The 21,174-nt window shown below is 33.8% G+C and overlaps 2 protein-coding genes across 2 annotated transcripts; one reads left to right on the plus strand and one right to left on the minus strand.

Annotated features, from left to right (window-relative positions):
- Positions 1-7,968: 7,968 nt before the first annotated feature.
- On the plus strand, positions 7,969-10,000 carry LOC127084996 (glycine-rich RNA-binding protein RZ1A). The gene is made up of 4 exons (XM_051025557.1): positions 7,969-8,133; positions 8,835-8,951; positions 9,123-9,706; positions 9,785-10,000. Exons 2-3 carry the CDS (start codon positions 8,841-8,843, stop codon positions 9,684-9,686), a joined length of 675 nt encoding a protein of 224 aa, XP_050881514.1. The 5' UTR covers positions 7,969-8,133; positions 8,835-8,840; the 3' UTR covers positions 9,687-9,706; positions 9,785-10,000.
- Positions 10,001-13,292: 3,292 nt separating this feature from the next.
- Positions 13,293-15,012, minus strand: LOC127085005 (uncharacterized). The gene is made up of 2 exons (XM_051025564.1): positions 14,555-15,012; positions 13,293-14,463 (listed from the first exon to the last, which is right to left on the minus strand). The coding sequence occupies exons 1-2, from the start codon at positions 14,611-14,613 to the stop codon at positions 13,479-13,481; spliced, it is 1,044 nt and encodes a 347-aa protein (XP_050881521.1). The 5' UTR covers positions 14,614-15,012; the 3' UTR covers positions 13,293-13,478.
- Positions 15,013-21,174: the final 6,162 nt, after the last annotated feature.

Genomic DNA, 21,174 nt, shown 5'->3' on the forward strand with positions numbered 1-21,174 from the left:
TAGAAGTGTCATGACCAATAAGACAGATAGGTCGAGAGATAAATAGTCTGAAAAGCAAGCAAGCCAAGAGTGTGCTTGACCATAAGTGTGCTTGACCATAAGCGTGCTCAACCCGTAACTGTGTTCAGCCCAAAAGTGTACTCATCCTAAGAGACATGAAGCCCAAAAGGTAAACACGACCGAATTAAGGTCCAATATACGGATAATTGAGTCGCCTCAGTACTAAGAAGTTACGTGGCCTAAGAGATGGACCCGTCCTAGAGACACACATGATCAATACCTACTAAGATCAATATAAAACATTAAATGACAAAGACATGTTGGGTTTGCTAACAACTATAGTAAACACAATGTTCTAGGTTTTTGAGAATCCTAAGACCTCACTATAAAATCCTCACAAAGGCTTCAAATTCAAATACACACTCTCTAAACCCAAAAAAAGGGTATACCTCTTATAGCTATTAATTTGAGCATCAAAGTGTTTGCAAGTACCACCCTGAGTCTCAGACCAAAGCATCAAGGCATCATTCATACCGCAGTTCATCACAAGATGTCGATTATCACTTCCATCAAGCTATCGTCTAAAGATGTCTCATAACCACTTATGAACCTCAGTTCCATTTGACTTATGGACAAAGTGAAACATTTGATAGAATCTCCAGAATCAAGATAGTCAATATTACAAATAACATTATAAAGTCTCTAAGAAATGTGGGATAAACATCTTTTACCAATGAATTAAGTAGAAAAGTGGCATAAGTGTCTAAGTGGATCAAATTAGAAGAGTCACAACAATATTGAAATCCTCACCAAGGATCATAATATCATAATATCCTTATTGTTGGGAATTTAATTCATACCAAAATTTTCTCCTACCAACAAGATTAGTACTAGCATAAGCGATAGCCATGTAATTGTTACCAGTAAAAAAATTAAAAGGTTGTATTTTAAAATATTAGAAAAATGAAGAGTTCAAATTATCAACACAAAAACCCTTAAGACTAGGTCTGGCAAACGGGCATGCCCATTCCGATTAGATTCGTCCGGTAAAAACAGCGCTTTTAAGGGAAAAGAGGGCGCTTATTTTGGTCTATAACAGCGCTTTTAAGCGCCCTCTAAAGTGGCGCTGGCATAGGTAAAGACAGCGCTTTGTTTTCCTGGAGAAAGCGCTGTCTAAAGTGGCCACATTATAGTGCGCCCTCTGGAGTGGTCCATAAAGGGACACCTTAGAGGGCGCTTTCTGGAAAAAGCGCCCTCTAAAGTTGTCAATGTAAAGTGTTTAGAGGGCGCTTTCAGGAAAAAGCGCCCTCTAAAGTTGTCAATGTAAAGTGTTTAGAGGGCGCTTTCAGGAAAAAGCGCCCTCTAAAGTTGTCAATATAAAGTGTTTAGAGGGCGCTTTCTGGACAAAGCGCCCTCTAAAGTGTTAGTTATTTTAAAAAAATTTGTTTGAAAAACAGTGGATATTTAATTGGTAACCTGTTCGCATGCTGCAAAAGTGTAAAATTCATATTGATTTCATCCTTTAATCCAATGTTATACACCATTAATCCATTGATATATACAACATGAATCCATTTATATACAACATTAACTCCATATATACAACATTAATATATGATTCTTTGATCAACAATATACAACAACATATTCATGATTTAGTAAAAGTACAACAACAATATACACTATTAGTCTCGAAAGATCCATAGCAACCAACACCCAGTGACCACTGTATCCAAAAGTTGTCTAGTAGTTCTAACCAATACTAAACAAAATAACACGTCCAAATGCAGTGAATTTATTTTCATCATACAGCACATGATAATGCGTTGGTCGACTAGTCCCCTGCAAAAAGAACACGTCCAAATGCAAATAACACAGAACTGTCAAAAGGCGATTGAGCAACAAATAGTAAACAATGGCATAAAGTTAAATGACATAGCTAATATTACCTGAATTCCTGCATGGCTGTTAAGGTAAAAATCAAATTCCCTAGGGTGACAAATGCTGGTGTCTACCACGGTTCCTTTGACAATTTAGAACAACAAAATCAGCAAAAAGTGATAAATTCAAATGATAATATATACCAGATGCGTTGAGAAATATATTGAAAAAACCTGGCATAATATTTCCACTTCTATCGGTCTCTTTGGGGTTGACAGGAAAGAGATGGGTGTGATGTCTCTTTTGGACCACTACAAAAGTAACTTTAGGTAGATACCCATCCTCTATTGAGACACAAGCCTGATGAAAAAAAATTAGTTGGTCTTCAGCACTCCAATGTACTTCAAATTTTACACCCTTGTCTCTTGCACGAATGATTGACTTCATAATATCCATTTTACCTGTAATAAAGAAAACAATTAAAATCAGATGACAAATGTAAAAACAATTAAAATCATAAAAGTCATTTTACCTGTAATAAAGAAAACAATTAAAATCATTTGACCTGTACCTTTTTCACTAAGTTCTCTTTCTTTTCTTGGTTGGAATATGTTCTACATGTCTCTTAACAACACGGACGGTTGGATTGATCCAAATACCCTCATTATGATCATTTCTAATATATGAATCATTTGATATAATATTCTCATCTTGATCATTTCTGGTAAACGATTCAATCTCAACATCAATATCACCTTGATCTCCAGTGTTTTCATCAATTACTTTGTTGGAAAAAAGAACTATAGACCATTTCGTACTTTTCGGATCATTGACATAGAACACTTGTCTAGCTTGAGAGGCTAGAATAAAATACTCATCTTTGTATCCCACCCTATTAAGATCCACTTGCAAAAATCCTGACTTATCTATTCGAATGCCGTTATTATTTTCAACCCACTTGCAACCAAATATAGGAATCTGAAACTTCTCATAATCAAACACCCAAATGCGCTCGATAACACCAAAATACGACAGATTTGCAAATTTGGGGTTTAAGTCCTTCACACTTGATATGTGCATTGCTTCAGCTACCACGGTGACACCACTATTCTGCATAGTACTTTTATCATCTTGTTCTTTGGTATAAAATATGTATCCATTAATCGCGTATGCGCTATAAGAAAAAACATGGAAACTTGGACCATATGCTAAGCATCTCAACCTTTTTGTTATTGAAGCGGGATCTGAATAATACTTTGAATAAATATGATCCTTAAACCAAGGTATAAAACATCGATTGTGCTCTCGTACTATCCAATTTTCATTTCTATTGGGATTTAAACCTCGGAGAACATCCTTGTGAATTTCAACATACGGCTCAACCTCATTCTCATTGTGCAGAACATACAAATGCACTTGATCCCGTTCGACCCTTGATACTGCCACGATTTTATTTCCAATTAGATTTTTTCCTTCTTTCTTTTCGACAAGCTGAGACTTGGGGAGTCCGATTGACTGAACATTAGACAAATATTCAGTACAAAACTCAATCGCTTCTTCAACAATGTATCTTTCAACCATACAACCTTCTGGTCGACTTCGGTTCTTCACGTACCCTTTTAATATTTTCATATAACGTTCAACAGGGTACATCCATCTCATATAAGTTGGTCCACACAATTGTGTCTCTTTCACAAGATGAACAACTAGATGTACCATTATGTCAAAAAATGATGGAGGAAAAAACATTTCAAGCTCACACAAAGTAATAACGATTTCTTTTTGCAACATTGGTAAGATCGCAGGATTGATCACCTTACTGCAAATTGACTTGAAGAAAGAACACAACTTAGTTATAGAGCTTCTTACTTTTTCTGGAAGAATAGAACGTATACCTATTGGGAGAAAATGTTCCATTATAACATGGCAATCATGGGTCTTTAAACTCTTTAACTTGAGGTCTTTCATAGACACAAGTCTTCTAATATCTGAAGAGTACCCTTCTGGAACTTTAACTTCACTTAGAAACTTACACAATGTTTTTTTCTCCTTTCTAGATAGAGTATAAGCAGCAGGAGGTAGATATGTTCGTTTTCCTTTCTTCAAGGGTCCTAATTCAGTTCTTATTCCCATCGCTATCAAGTCCTTTCTTGCCTTAAGGCCATCCTTAGACTTTCCTTGTATATTGAGTAACGTGCCAATAACACTTTCAAATACATTTTTTTCAATATGCATAACATCAAGAAAATGTCTCACATACAAGGACTTCCAATACGGCAATTCAAAAAAAACTGACCTCTTCTTCCACCCACTTTTGACAAGTGTGTGGGCAAAAGGCTTGCCAAACTGAGTATCCAAATCTTTCACCTTTTCAAAAATTTGATCACCCGTCAATATAGGTGGAGCTCTGCCTTGTTCTGTCTCTCTATTGAACGCCTTTCTCCATCCACGGTAGTGATGATTTGAATTTAAGAATCTCCGATGACCGAGAAAGACATTCTTCTGACCAAACTCCAAGCGCTTCCAATCTGTTTTATCTTCACAAATAGGACACGCACATTGACCTTTTATGCTATACCCTGATAGATTTCCGTATGCTGGAAAATCATTAATTGTGCCAAACAACATCGCCCTCAAGTTGAAACTTTCTTTCCTATATCCATCATAAACCTCCACACCGGTCTCCCACAAAATCTTTAAATCTTCGATTAAGGGCTTCAAGTACACGTCTATGTCATTCCCTGGTTGTTTAGGTCCAGAAATCAACATAGACAACATCATGTACTTACGCTTCATACATAGCCATGGAGGTAGGTTATAAATCATAATAATCACAGGCCATGTACTGTGTGAGATACTCTGGATACCGTGTGGGTTCATTCCATCAGTAGATAATGCCAAGCTAAGGTTTCTTGATTCTTCTCCAAATTCAGGATAATCATTATCAATTTTCAACCACTGTGGTGAATCTGCCGAATGTCGATACTTTCCATCTATAATTCTTTCATCTGCATGCCAGGTCAAGTGTCTTGAATCGGTTTCACTACGAAACATGCGTCTAAATCTCGGAATAACAGGAAAATACCACAAGACTTTTGCTGGAGACAACTTGTTCTTATATCGCGAGACACCGCATTTAGGACACTCATTTAACGATGCATACTCATTTCGAAATAAAACGCAATCGTTTGGACATGCATGTATCTTATCATAGCTCATGCCAATAGAGCACAACATCTTTTTGGTCTCATATGTTCGATTGGGAAGAACATTATCCTCAGGAAGCATATCTTTCAAAAGGGCTAATAACTCTGTGAAACTTTTATCCGACCACCCATTGCCAGCCTTTAAGTTGTACAACTTTAATACCGCAGACAATCTTGTGAATTTAGTGCAACCATCATACAAAGGTTTCTCTGCATCACTTACCAACCTCTCAAACATTTCGGGACAATCCTTAAGATCTCCTTCAAGTGCTTCTGCAATCTCTTCAACTCGATCACAATCGTATGTATCTGCGCCACTATAGTTTGAGGCATAGGTCGTACTATCCCCCGGTTCAACATTATCGTTACTTTTCTCACCATGCAAATTCCAACATGTATAACTTCGATCAATTCCATGCCTCATTAGATGCGATGTCAACTGAACTGCGTCAACCCGTTTCCCATAACAACAACCCAAGCAAGGACATATCATTCTACTGGGGTCTTCGGCGTGCGCAACGGCAAACTTAACGAATTCTGATACCCCATTCTCGTACTCTCTCGACAATCGATTGGAAGACATCCATGTATTATCCATTACTAATTAGAATAAACAAAAAACAATTTCAGAAGAGTTCAAACACATTCGGACCTAGGTTTCTAATGATACTGGTGTTGACACAAAATCATATGTTCATAGGTCGTATAACCCATTGCATCCGCTATCATGGTCACTAAAAACCAACCGTCAATTTCCTATTGCATCCGCTATCATGGTCGAAACAAACGTAGAAGGAGGAAACGCGCAGTAATAAGGTAAAACAGAAATTGGGCAAAGCTAAAACAAAGCAATAACATAAAACATAAATTGGGAAAAACGTGTACCTTTGATTGGTAGAAGGAGGAAACGCGCATGTAGATCTAACAGAGGTGGAAGGAAAACGCCTCAGAACCCTAACGTGAAAAAGAACGCTAATAACAGATAGTGAAATAACAAAACGCGCAGTATGTTATAATTTTAATGTTTACTAAAGGGGACATTAGAGGGCGCTTGTGGAAAAAAAGCGCCCTCTAAAGGGGGCCTAAGAGGGCGCTTATGAAAGCGCTCTCTAAGGCTTTCCAGAAGCGCTTTATAAGCTGGAAATGCACGTGGACTTATAACAGCGCTTTATTAAAAGCGCCCTCTAAGGGTAACCTTAGAGGGCGCTTTCTAAAAAGCGCCATGTATTGTTGTCCCTCTATCTCCTCCTTATTTTTTCGTTTCACCTTAGAGGGCGCTTGTGGAAACAAAGCGCCCTCTAAAGGGGACCTAAGAGGGCGCTTATGAAAGCGCTCTCTAAGGCTTTCCAGAAGCGCTTTATAAGCTGAAAATGCACATGGACTTATAACAGCGCTTTATTAAAAGCGCCCTCTAAGGGTAACCTTAGAGGGCGCTTTCTAAAAAGCGCCATGTATTGTTGTCCCTCTATCTCCTCCTTATTTTTTCGCTTCACCTTAGAGGGCGCTTTGTTACAAAAGCGCCCTCTAAAGTGCGCTGTCTATTGCTCCTTATTTTTCGCTTCACTTTAGAGGGCGCTTTTGTAATAAAGCGCCCTCTAAGGTGCGCTGTCTATTCTAGTTTTTGGCGTAGTGGGGGGATGTGATGAACATATTTAAACGTGCAGATCTAAAATCTTGCCCCACTCTGGAAAAAAATGATCATAGGACGGAACCACATGCACTACATCTTTTAAACCTAAAAATATAAAATTTTATATTAATACTTGCGCTAGTAAAAGTCCGAAAAAAATAAGACGGGACAAGACATACACAATTGAAGGTGCAAGCTTAAAATCTTAACCTATTTCGCACAAAAATGCGATAAAATCATACATGCTCATTTTTCACCCATACTTAAGACTAGACAAAAGATAATTTCATATATTTAAAAATAAATACTCAAAACTCAAATTTGTCTAATAATAATTAAAAAGATTACCATAACTCATTCAAAATTTAGATTTAAAAACAAAGCCAAATTTATATTTAAGAAAACGATTATTTAGAACTAAGAACTAACCTAATATCTAAATTGCAAAAGTATTTAACATAGATATTTTGTCGAATTTTAAAAGAGTGACCACTATAATATTTCTTTTAGAAAAGAAAAATAACCTTACATTTTATGGATACATTGATAACACCATTATTCTTTCTAAAAGTATTTTTTTAAACCTATTCTTTCTATAAAAAAAATCTTAAAAGTTTTAGCATGCATTTTTGCCTTTGCATTTAATGATCCTTCACAATTACCAATTTATTTGTTATAATGAGATTAAATATATTAATAATTTTTACCATTAGATATTTTAATGTTAATATTAATAACGAAATTGAATTGACGAACTTTTATCTATTTTTATTTTATTATAAAATATTCCTTCTAATCCTTCTTATTATAAAAGAAAATTACTTTTCAAATCCCTTAAAATATAAATAAATCTAAACAAAATATAAACTAGATACATAAAAAATTCTTATAACAAGAACTAGGGTATAAGTTTTTTTTATCACAAATGTTTTCTTCAAACATTTGCCATGAATAAAATTAGACTATATATGTTTAAGAAATATTCATAAATATCATAATTTAGTTTTACAAAAAAAATAAATTTGAATGTTAATATACAAAAATCTTAGTTTTAAATACCACCTCATGATATTATTTATAAAAAATATAATTTTTTAAAAATTAAATTCCCACAACTTAATTTATTTTGACAAAATTTAAAGTAACTTGATATATTAAAAGTATTTTAAAATATGAGTTTTATAAAATTATTAAAAATATGTTAACTAATATTAAGAATATACATATAAAGGGATGAATTAATAATTTAAACTTTAGAATAAGTGTAGCAAAATTGCAATATCAGCGTTGGCACGTGCGATAGCAAACCTAAAGAGACGAGAGGCGGAATCTGAATCGACACAGCCGTTTCTGTGTTTTGTTACTCTCAACCCACGCCGACCTAACTGCAGCGAATACATCATCGTCCACTGTCAGGTATTGTAACAACATGAATATTCATTCTTGTTCTGTTCAGTATTCGCATGTTTGTTTCTCATTGATGTTGTTTTGTTATTAGCAACCATTGCCAATTTTGTTTTGATTCATGTATGAAAATCACGGGGTTGCTGGGTTTGCTTTGATTTTAGCCCTAAAGTTGAGAATTGAGATAAAGTTACTACCTTTGTGTTTTTTTGTCATTTTAGGGAAAAAAATTTCATTTTAGGGATTCAGGGTTTAGGGTTTTGCAAAAACATTTTTATCATTCTACTTATAGATGACAGTTCTATGACAGATTAATTTTTATAATTAGTTTTCTTTGGATGTTACACAGAAGCTTACTTGTGAATTTGATTGGGTTTATTCATGGTGAATGCAGATGATTCTGTTTTTTTATTTCTACTTGTTTATGCGTGTGGGGTGAGATTTGGATCCAGAGCCCGTTTGGATGGTGTGCAAGACGGGCTATCGCAATGAGTCCAAAATTGATCATGGTTAAACCGTGGCTAAATAGGGTCGCTTAAAATATTAGGTTAAATTGTGGTTAAATAGGGTCTCTATTTGTTTTACTGTAGTTAAACTTAGGTTAACCTACACAAGGCCTAAAAACTCTTGAGATGACTCTGTTTGGATCTCTAGAGCTGTTGGAGCTGGTTTAAATATTAGGTGCTAATGCTAGTTTTCTTGCAAATATGCAGTTTTGAATGTCTGATTCGGATGAGTTTCGTTGCTTCATTGGTGGCCTTGCATGGTCAACCTCGGATAGAAAGTTAAAGGAAGCATTTGAAAAGTATGGCAAGCTTCTTGAGGCTAAGGTGATTAATTTCATATTTTATTTGTGTTTCTTGTTGTTAAGAATTATGATCTTCTATGCTTTCATGCTTGTTTGTTGTTTTGCATTATATTTACATATCCTAGTGTACTTTTTCAAGTTATGCTGTTTTTTTACTTTAGTCTTTGTTAACATTGGATGAAAATTGATTTAGGTTGTGGTTGACAAATTCTCTGGGCGTTCTCGTGGTTTTGGGTTTGTCACATTTGATGACAAGGAAGCAATGGAAGAGGCTATTGAGGCCATGAATGGAATTGACTTGGATGGTCGAACTATTACTGTAGATAAAGCCCAACCTCAAGGAAATAGAGACGATGATGATCGTCGAGGTGGTCGTGACTCACGTGATCGCAATCGTGGCCGAGATTATGGAGGTGGTCGAGGGTCTAATGGCGGTGAATGCTTCAAGTGTGGTAAACCTGGTCATTTTGCAAGAGAATGTCCTAGTGAAGGAGGAGAAAGAGGGGGGAGATATGGTGGAAGAGAAAGTAGATATAGCGGTGGCTATGGTCCTGAGAGGAATGGTGGCGGTCGTGATAGGGATGGTGGCGGTCGTGATAGGGATGGTGGTGGGCGTGACAGGGATGGTGGAGGTCGTGATAGGGATGGTGGAGGTCGTGATAGGGATGGTGGTGGGCGTGACAGGGATGGTAGCGGTCGTGACAGGGATCGTGCTGGACCATATGAGCGTCGTGGATCATCTGGAGGTTATCGTTGATACATTTAAGCTTCATTAAGGTACTCAACATGCTTTGAGTTTTACTTTGTGTACATGTTTTTCATGGTTCTGATGTTAATTTTATTGTGATTTTGCAGTTTTCGAATTGAAGGGTCGCTGTTACTGCCTCAACTTTTTTCTTTTGGTGACAATGTTTTGGATTTATTTATGGATGTATGATACCGGTATTTTGACGTGCAATACTTTGAACATATATCAAAACTCTTTTATGTTCATAACTGTTAATCGTTAGTTCCATTGAAATCTTGTGCTTGTTTGAATTACTGTCAAATATATTGTGCTTTATGCTATCATTATTTTCTTTTGCTTATCCTGTGATTTGTGAATACATAGACATATTTTAAGTAACAGTTGTTACCTTAAGTCATGCACCATTTTCGAACTAGTGTTGTCTATGATGAAGACAACATCATGAACTTTAGACGAATCTATTTTTTAAATGTGACCGAGTGTTTGAGGGAGTTTTTTTTAGTGTTATTAACACTCATTGAACAATTTCTGTATGATAAGCTTATAAAAACTTTTTCAAACTACATTTGTATTCTGTTTAACTTATATTTGAGTCATTTGATATAGCTTATAAAAACTATATTATTTGATTATACTTTTTATCAATCTTCAGATATTAAGTCCGGGTAAGTTTTGCTCTATCAGTAACTAATTTATAGTGACAGTTGAAATTGTTTAACTAATTTATATTTCTAACATTATCATTTACATTTTTTAATATCATATTTATCCTTTTAAGTTTGTAATCGATTACAAGGTTAGCATTTGAAGATGCAAACATGTCACTTATTGAAAAATATGGTACTCTCTTTATAAGAGACAACTCATTAAAATTAATGTATCTAAATTATATATAGATCAAATGTATTAAATATTCATTAAATCTAAAAATTGAACTGTGGAGATGATATTATAATGGACACAAAATCAAAGTTATCAAACTCGAGTTTCTGTTGTGTTAAAAAAATTAGTTTTTAGATTATTAAACAATTGATGTATCTAATTTATATAGATTAAATATATTAATTATTCAATAAACTTAACAATTAATTTTTTTATTTATTATAATAAAAAATGGATGGAGTATAAATCTGTTTTAAAATTCCAACTTAATTATACTTAATTATAAAGTAAAAATCTACTAAATCCTCCTAAAATTTTCATAATATAAAGTGTCGTTTTCGTGAACTTGTATCGAAGTATATATAATTCGTCATCAAATTATAAATAAGCACTTGAAGCCATCTGATACAAACGTGAATGAGGTTGGGGTAATCATTCTTCTACATTCTCAACTTCAATGGATATAACTCACATGCGAGGATGTAACATGAAACTGACATGAAAAGTCTTGGCAAAGAGCACTATATAAATCTAAAGACAAACATGGCTAACATGATAAGTTAATCCCCATCAGCTCTACCTATGAGCAAGCACCTGTCAGGTTTCCTGAAACCCAACGCAGTACAGAGCTGCAAATAATCAGAGAAAGTTCACTGCGATTCCAGCAGTAAATATCTGCTCCAGTAAACTTGTGACTATTTTGAGGTTGATATGGTAAGAAACTTCATGGTCAGCACTAAGAAAATTAGGTAAGCATACAAAAGAGAAAAAAAAATTAGTTGACAAGCATCAATAAGAGAGATCTATTTTTTTAAGCCAAAAACAACTTCTAGTCTCTAACCAGAATGGAAGCAGGGAACCATGCATTATCAAACCATAACTAAAACGTAGAGTTATTTTCCCCCTCTTTCAAGTGAAAAAAAAAACTGTATGTCTCAGGCATAATTTCCTTTTCTCCAAATTTGTCACTACCTAAGGTAAGTGAATCCAATGAATGATAAAATATATGTGGTCTCAACTCTTAAAGCAAGAGTCTATAACATCAGTAGCTTCACATTTCAGCTTAAGTTTTCAGAGATTAAGCAAACCCGGCAACAATTTCGCTCAGACTACAAATGTTGAGTAATTGTGACAAACGATAAAAAATAATGTCAATAATCTAAGTACTAAATCAAGATAAAATAGGTTCAAAACACAGCACCTGACAGGAATTATAAATAGTTTTAGCTTCTTCCATACATTGTGTTGTTATCTGTATTCAGTTCACAATTTTTGTTAAGGTAAACAAGGATTAATTTAAGGTCCTATCTGAACGGCCTTAGGTAGTATGACTCATTTCTGAACATTTTATAAGGTATACAAGAATTAATTTAAGGGTAAGATCATCCATATTTAATGAAACATCACAACAAGCAAAGAGAAGGGTAAAGATTTAATAGAACATACAACTAAGCTTCAACCGAACATATAGAATCAAGAGAAAAATCTGTTACATAATTGGTACCTTGAAATGAAGTACTGTCAAACTGTGATCAAGTAAGTAGATGAAATTCTACTTCCAGTATTATAGAAGGCACCATATTCTTTATTATCATTTCATCGATGAAATTACTTATACATTTTCTAATCATTATTCCCTTTCCAGTCTACATAACTTATATTCTTTATTAGACCTTTGTTCGTTTTTCCCACAGGTTTAGAAGTAAACGTAAGAGCAGAAGAGAAAATAAGAGAGAAATTAAAACAGACAATGTGAATAACAACAGCTTCAAATTTTAACCAAGAACAATAACAAGAGAACAATTATGTAACAATTCCATTTGACGGCAGATCTCTGAAATATGAGCTTTCAAAAGCTAATTATTGTAAGGAGCATTACATGAATGACATGAAGCATTGGATATATGTTCTCAATTGTACAGAACAATTGAATGGAATCTACACGGTCAAATCTTGACTCTCAAGGCTATCATGCAATATAATGGGATGAGATAATAATCTCAGTGGGTTCTCCTCTCTTATGGGTCCACTTGACTCTAAAGGGACTATCAAGCAATATCCTAACTTAAGCCTGTCGACTTTATAATACTTGTATACACTTGCACAATAGACTGAGGTTAAGTATCTCAAGGGCTTTTCATCTCGTATGGAAACATGATAATTTGAGTTAACATAACTCAATGAATCACTACTCCGGAATACAATCACAGCGTAACTTTCCCCGACTGATCCCATGTCTGGGACTATGGACATGGGTCACGGATCTCTGTCACGTCGGACAACTTTCCCCGACCTATCATACATCTAGGAAATGGGACACGGGTCACGGAGGTCCGCTCTATAAGGAGCGTCTTTCCCCGGCAAGCACCTCTCTCTTAGGTCAAGACACGGGTCACGGGCTTCCTATAATATTCGAAGTACTTTCCCTGGCAATATGGGTCAAGTCAAGACAAGGGTCACGGTATCCATCTCAATGATTCGTCTATCTCGATCACTACTTTATATAGGTTTCGGACTCATGACAAGCACTAATAGGGGTCATTCCCGAATACGGGATTATTCTCATTAATAGATGAAATTACTGATACATTTTCGATCATTATTCCTTTTCTAGTCTGCATAACTTGTATTCTTAATTAAGCCTTTGTTCATTGTTCCAACAGGTTTCCAACAGGTTTAAAAGTAAAAGTAAGAGCTGAAGAGAAAATAAGATAGAAATAAAATCAGACAATGTGAATAACAACAGCTTCAAATTTTAACTAAGAACAATAACAAGACAACAATTATGTACCAATTCCATTTGACGACAGATCTCTGAAATATCAGCTTTCAAAAGCTAATTATTGTAAAGGAGCATTACATGAATGACATGAAGCATTGGATATGTGTTCTCAATTGTACAGAACAATTGAATGGAATCTACACAGTCAAATCTTGACTCTCAAGGCTATTAAGAGTTGGTTTTAAACAATTTCTCCTACTATACTTCAAGATATACCGATCTGATTTCCTCCTACAATACTTCAAGAAATAACGATTTGACCTTCTACTGTACTTCAATTGATAACGATCTGGCCTCCTCCTAAAATACTTCAAGAAATAACGATCTTTCTGCTCTTCCCCGTGAGATGCAGAATCAGCTTGCTTGCGATCAAGTTCCAATCTACAATCTTCCCGGCTTAAGTTTATGAGCCGATCAGAACAACTTCCCTCCCCTTCCTTCAACAGCTCCTCCCCAATCTCTTCAACACCAAATTCAGCAGTGCATTCACCACCTTTAGCGCTAGTTATCATGTCACTCCCTCCCATGCAGGGACAACTCAAATCAGTTGAAGAATCACTATCCAAGATATTATCAGAACCACTGGCATTCCTTGAGTTTGATGTCTTGCACGATGAATCAACACTAGAAATCCACTTCTTTGGAGCATCCAAGTAACTTGTATTCAACAAGCAACGACTCTTTGAAACCCTCGGCGAGCTATTCAAATGCAAGTCAAAAGTCAAATACGAACCCCCAACAAATTTAACTGAATCCATTTGGGGAGGCAGATTCAGAGTACTCTCTTCCCTATTTGCCAGCTCAACAGCCCTTTCAGACACCACAGCTCCCTTCGCTGCCACATCTCTAGTCCTAGTGGCCGCTTCAATCTTCCTCTTCATCTTACGGTTACCATCTTTAACCACATCCTCCATAGATCTGATCAATTTTCCACCCTTAAAAACCCTAGAACTCTCTTTCTCTAAGTCAACCCTACCCTTTTTCAAAATCACACCATTCTTTATCTTTCTTAGACTTCTTATACTTCTTTTCCTAGAAGTTTCCACATGTTTAGGAACCCAGCAATCCACACATACAGAAAACTCAGAACCCGAACAAGAATAGGACCAAGGAGCAACATTTCTGTACTTAAAGAAACAATTTTTGTGAACAGAATGCTGACATAGAGTACAACGAAAAGAATCGGAAGATGATGCGGAAAAGCAATACGTACAAATTTGGGAAGATTGGACACAAGAAAAACACTTGTTGCACAAAAGAACAATACGCCATTCGCTATAAAGGGGACGGAGTTTGTTCTTACCGGTGCACATGTCAATCTTGAAGCCACACGCATGACATTCGGTCAAGTTGGGCAAATCCCTGGTTTTCTTCTGCGGATCGGAATGGGAAGGGTTTCCCGATGACTCGGGGCTTTGAGAATCTGCATCTGTTCGATTCTCCGGCTCAAGGATCACCATCGCCGGGCAAACTCCGGTGAGATTTGGTAGGTTGAATGTTTAGGGTTTTGGCGATTTCAGAATTTAGGGATTTGAGATTGAGACGGTACAAAGCATTGCGTGGTGAGTGGAATATTCAAATTCTACGCGCTATCATTGCGAGTGGAAGTTTTTAAGTTTGAGTATAAAAACTGGAAAATTATATTTGCACAATGCATTATAATTGAGTTTAATGGAGATGATCTTTCATATTATATAAATAATTTAAGAATTTCAATTTTATTTTATGAGATACATGATTGTCGGTTGACAATAATACTATCAATGCAACATCTATTTTCTCATTTTAATTTCATACATAAAAATGTAATAAATTGATTCTATTACTTAATTTTTATGATATGTCATTCTCTATCTTCACATTTGTATTTTGAGATGAATATATTTGTTAATTTTTATGATAGTAATAGAATTTTTTATCCTAATAATTATAATACATTTTTTCTTACATAGAACAACTCAATCTAATTGGCGTGTGAAATTCATATTCATAGGGCAAGTATATTTAGTTGGCGCTTGTACTGTGTGTTATAAAGACGCGTCAATCTAATTGATGTAGTCTATTCAGGTTTAAAGGATGTGTCAATTGGTCTTATAAATACTCTTATTGTAATTTTTTATTTTCTAATTTATATAATTAAATTATGGAAAATTATATTTGCACCGTAGGGATTCCACACATAAAAGTGTAACAAATTGTAGTGTAACAATATTGATTGCTTCCTATTACTTAATTTTTTTTTCTTGTAAAAGATTAGTTGGTTACAATATTTTAATATTAAGTTGATTATTTATGTATCTAATTGGTTATAACATTAGTTTTTTTACAAAGTACCGTTATAAGTCATGCATAGAAGAGATTCATAAACGACAAAGAAAATTTATCTGGAGTGAAAGGAGTAATGAGAGAAAGTATCATGTAGTAGGGTAAAATAATGTGACAAAATCGAAAGAGATCGGTGGTCTTGAGTTGAGAAGACTAGATGTTATGAATAAAGCTTGCATGTTAAAGTTAGGATGAAAGCTTCAAGCTAGTAGTCGTGATTTGTAGAGTGAGATGTTGTGGGGAAATATAATCGTAATGACAACAAGGAAGAGATTAACATGAAGTCGACTAATTCAAGTTCCTGGAAATATATAGTCAAGTTGTGGCCAAAGATTAATGAGAACAAATTTTGGTTTATTGGTGATGGTAATTCAGTTAATGCTTGGTCTAGAAAGTGGATTGAATTGAGGTTTAAAATTAACGATTTAAACCTTGACATACCAGGTCTGATCCAACTGGAAAAAGTATCAGATTTGTTGAATGAATATGGTGATTGAAACTGGCAGTTGTTGAACACCTGGCTCCCTAAAGAAGTTCTGAGCAAAATTATGTGTGTTCTCCCTCCTTGTATTGATGCAGGCCCAGATGTTAGAATAAACATTGGTGATGGAAAGAATGGTTTTATTGTGGGAAACATGTATACATTACTTACTGATTACTATAACAATGCGGTTGATTATCATTAGAGTTCAAATTTGAAAAATTCAAGCTCCTGAAAGAGTTTGCTACTTTGTTTGGATGTTGTGTTACGATAGACTTCTGACTAATCTTAAAAAGAGTCACATGGGACTTGGTTGTGCTATGTGTAATTATTGTGGTGATATTGAGGAAGATGTGTTGCATGTGCTCAGAGATTGCCCGTTATTAACATGAAAATTATCTTCTTTTTCAGGTGATGTACAACAATGGATGATATAAACATGAGTAATAATTTGGGTTGGGATGCAGAAGGGGATTGGAATGTGTATTGGGTTATCTCATGCTATAGCTTATGGAGATGGCACAATAAAGAGCTCCATGATGATAATTTCACCATACCTCACCGCCTGATGGATTACGTAACTAAATGGGTGATGGATTATGGGGTGAGTGGTTATGAGGTTTAGCTAAGAAGTTTGGGGCTTGTTTGAAATGCATCTTAAAAACTCTTTTTTAGTTTTTGAAAATTTAAAATTTTAAAACTTGTTTGAATATAATGTTTTGCAAAAGTGTTTTTAAAACTCTTTTCTATTTTTCAATTTTTAAAAGCAAAAAAGTGAAACAGTTTACATGTGTTTTGCTTTTTACTTTTTAGTTTTTAGTATTATAAAATTTGAAAAAAAAACATAAAAATTTATAATTTTCATTAATAGTATTAATGTAATTTTAATAATTTTTATATTTTAAAAATAAAATAGAAAAACGTATTTGAAAGAGTATGTTATTTCTTTTATTTATGTTTTTTTTTATGTATAAGTAACCTTTTCAAATATATTTATTTATTTTACTTAATTTTTTTTATGTTTCTTAATTATTTTCATTATATAATTTTTTTCTATTAAACGTAGAATCCAATTTTTAACTTATTTTTTTCTTATTATTATTACAAACAAGTGTTATGTGATTTATAAAATTAAAAATTGATTTAACCAAATTATTTGTATTCAACCAAATATCAATTAATTTTCTTAAGTTTATAATATTTTATGCAATAAAATAGATTTTAAAAGTAAATGATAAAATATGCATTTTTATTCTCTTCTTAAAATACTATTAAAAGATTAGATTATCAAACAAGTTTTTTCATTTTCATATTTTCAAAACAGTTTTTAAAAATTAATTTATCAAACAAATTTTTTGTTAATCTTTTTCTTAAAAATAGTTTTTTAAAATAGATTTGAAAAACAAATTTTAAGAACTAAAATTGAAAAGTGTTTCAAACAGGCCCTTAGTGTTTGTAGTGCTTATATAGAAAAGTTATAGGGAGTATATGAAGGTTTTAATTTAGCTAGAATATTAGGCTTTAGAGCTTTTGAAGTTAATGTTGGTTCTTAGTTAGTTGTGACTACCATCAATAATAATAACTCTCGTAGCCCCATGGCAAGAGATTTGGTTACTAAGATCAAGTCATTTCTAATGCAGGTTTGGGAGGTTGTCGTTAGCCATATGTATTGTGAAATCAGCTATTGTGCGGATGATTTAGCTAGAAGTGGAATTAATCTCATTGAAGCTATGCACATTTTTTATTTGTGACTACTTGAAGCTCACTTGTTGGGGATATTTGTTCCCCCTTTAGTCTCAGTGTAGTCTTTCTTCTCTTGGGTTTTTTCCCTCTTTGCAACAAAAAAGTATCGTTATAAAAATATGTTTAATTAGTTTCAGAGTCTCTTAATTTAATTTTAAGTTTCATTTTAATTTCTTATCTAGTAAATTTTATTTCCTCTGTTCCTAAATAAGTGTCATACTTGACACTTTCACATAGATTAAGAAAATGTAATAAGTGAAAGAGAGAGAATATCAGTTTCATCGAATTATCCTAATTAACTATTGGTGTATTCAAATTATATTGATTTAAGGTGAGAGAAATGATTAATTAAATTAATGAGTATTAACTAGAGGATACAGTTGGAAGATAAAAAATGAAAATTCACTACTATGGAAAACCTCTTTAACCACGGTTGTAAAATGTATACCATCACGCGTGACCAGCCATGGTGAAGTATGGTGTGGTTGTGTGTTTGCTACTTATAACCACGGGTGTGTGAACATTGTGATATACTAGGTAGCAATGTAATTAAATCATCAACCATTGTTCTTAAATACATTTGTTTGTCATCATCAAAAAGGGGAAGATTGTTTGAACAAGATTTGTTCATGCCCTTAGAAGGTTTTGATGATAACAATGTATTTAAAGAAACGATATGCTTTGTTAATGGTTGTTCAAGTGTGCAGGTTTTGAAGTCAAACTATATCAAGAATTCAAGCCTATCAAAAGGCTCAGCTCCACAAAAAATGATTCAGATTCTAATTGATTAGAATTTTTAGTTGTTCATCAGCATCTGAAGGCTTCAGACTCTGGTCTCGACCCAACCTCTGATGATAGCTCAGCTTTTGAAAGACTGAAGAGCATCTGATCCATACATTATACCTAAGTAGTCTTGTCTTATCAGAGCCCCAAAATTCAGGACAAAGTCTACTAGGGTTTCATTTTGCAAGGCTTAAGAAATAAAGATGTGACATCTTCAGTCTGCTCCACATTTTGATAGATATCTAGTACCTTGAAAGGTATTGAAAGCGTTTCTACTATTCAATGGAATAAGCTTCATACCAGATGCTAATCTCCAACGGCTCTCTTGGTATACTTCTTCGACAAACCTACTTGTTATGTTCAAATTCTCCAACGACTATTTTCCTAGTCCTATAAAAGGAAGTTCAAGGATATGAAGAAGGTGTTAAAGATAATTGGTCAAGTTGATCAATATGGGTTTGTTGAGTTTGGTTGAAAACTTTGAATATTCTAAAGATTTAAACATTGTGGAAGTCTTTGAATAAGCCATCAACAGAACCATACAACATAAAGACGTCCTGATACAAGTAAGAACAATTTTGTATATTTGTTAGCTTGTACAATAGGGTCTTAAGATTTCTTATCATTGTTAATCTTATAAATCTTAAAGACATCAGAATATGTGTTATAACTATGCACTCGTGATAAGAGTATCAAGTGCATTTGTAATTACTATCCTAAACTGTTGTTTAGAATATGTAAGAAGTCTTTTGATGAGTGCTTGAGCAAAGAAGTCTCTTGCTGACTGCTTAAGCAAAGAAGTCTCTTTCTGATGATTAAGCATTGAAGTCTCATGTTTCTGGATAGAGCAAGAAGACTCTTTCTGGATAGATTGAGCATTGATGTCTCATGCTTGTGGGCAGAGCAAGAAGTCTCTTTCTGGATAGATTGAGCATTGAAGTCTCCTGCTTGAGGGCAGAGCAAGAAGTCTCTTTCAAGGTTTGATTAAGCAGGAAATCCTGAATGAGTTGTTCAGGCAATGAAGTCTCTTGAGGGCTTGAGCAGAAGTATCTTTCTAGTTTGATTGATAAAATTGTAATATGTTGATTATAGTGAAAATATCTCGTGTTTCAAGGGGATTGGACTACTCTAAGTTTGAGAGGAACCGAAATATATTGTGTGTCTCTTTATTTACTTCTGCATTTATATTCCGATGTGTAACAAACCCTGAAGTCAAACTCTGATCTGATTTAGACTCTTACTTGGATCAGAATTTGAGCTTGACATCTCAAGTTCTGAACATGTTTACGAAAAAGAAGTAAATTTCCCTATAAAAAATTCAATCCCCTTTTTTGTGTATTTTTTCTCACCTTCAACGTAAAACCCCTCCAACATGTACCAGCATAACTGATCCACCTTTTTTTTCAACTTTGAATCATTTGTAAACTCAAATGTCAACTATATTTACATCAATTATGTATTAAAAATTATAGAAAGTGATATCGAAAAAATTAAAATTAAAATTAATACCATAACATATGTCCATATGTTATCTTTGACATTCGTTGATGCTTCTTTCCAATCACCTATTAATATACTAATTTTTCTATGTCCAGAGAATGCAACATAACTCTTAAAAATCAAATAATAATCACCATCAACTACTCTATAAAACACATCAAGCGCGGTCAAAAATTTACGATCAAAGTTGTGGACTTTTGTTAGTCGAGCCATCGTTGTGGCACCTATTTGCTTTCTTTTCTTTCCATCTTAAGAATCATTTATACAAGTTTCGTTTGTATAAGTTTTGTTACTACTATATGAAGAACACAACATTTATATGTTCAAAAACAACAATAAAATATTAAACCAATATTCACCAGACAAATATGATCATACACATTCAACAACATCAAAACAACACACAACAACAACAACAAAATAAAAACAACAATAACAACAAAATATTAAACAAATGTTTCTAAAACACATTCAACAAATAACAACAACAACAAAATATTAATCAAATGTGATCATACACATTTAACAACAACAAAATAACACACAATAACAACAACAACATAAGATTAAACAAATGTCTCTAATACGCATTCAACAAATAACAACAACAACAATAACAAAATATTCATTAAATGTGATCATACACATTCAACAAAAACAAACAACACAAAACAACAACAACAACAACAATAAAGATTAAACAAATGTCTCTAATACACATTCAACAAATAACAACAACAACAACAACAACAAAAAATTAATCAAATATGATCATACACAATTAACAACAACAACAACCTTAAACATTCAGCATTAACAACATAAACATAAATATCAACAACAAATGTCTCGGATACACATTCAACAAATAATAACAACAACAACAAAATATTAATCAAATATGATCATACACATTCAACAACAACAACCACCTTAAACATTCAACATCAACAACATAAATATAAACATTAATAATAAATATCTCTAATACGCATTCAACA

This window comes from Lathyrus oleraceus, chromosome 1, assembly GCF_024323335.1.
Source record: "Lathyrus oleraceus cultivar Zhongwan6 chromosome 1, CAAS_Psat_ZW6_1.0, whole genome shotgun sequence".
In the NCBI taxonomy this organism is placed as follows: Eukaryota; Viridiplantae; Streptophyta; class Magnoliopsida; order Fabales; family Fabaceae; genus Lathyrus; species Lathyrus oleraceus.

Bases quoted from the DNA above. Each gene is read 5' to 3' on its own strand.
- LOC127084996 (XM_051025557.1), top strand. From the start codon at position 8,841: ATGTCTGATTCGGATGAGTTTCGTTGCTTCATTGGTGGCCTTGCATGG. The intron at 8,952-9,122 runs GTGATTAATTTC...AAATTGATTTAG, and splicing joins GCAAGCTTCTTGAGGCTAAG to GTTGTGGTTGACAAATTCTC.
- LOC127085005 (XM_051025564.1), bottom strand. From the start codon at position 14,613: ATGGCGTATTGTTCTTTTGTGCAACAAGTGTTTTTCTTGTGTCCAATC. The intron at 14,464-14,554 runs GTACGTATTGCT...CTTTAAGTACAG, and splicing joins TGTCCAATCTTCCCAAATTT to AAATGTTGCTCCTTGGTCCT.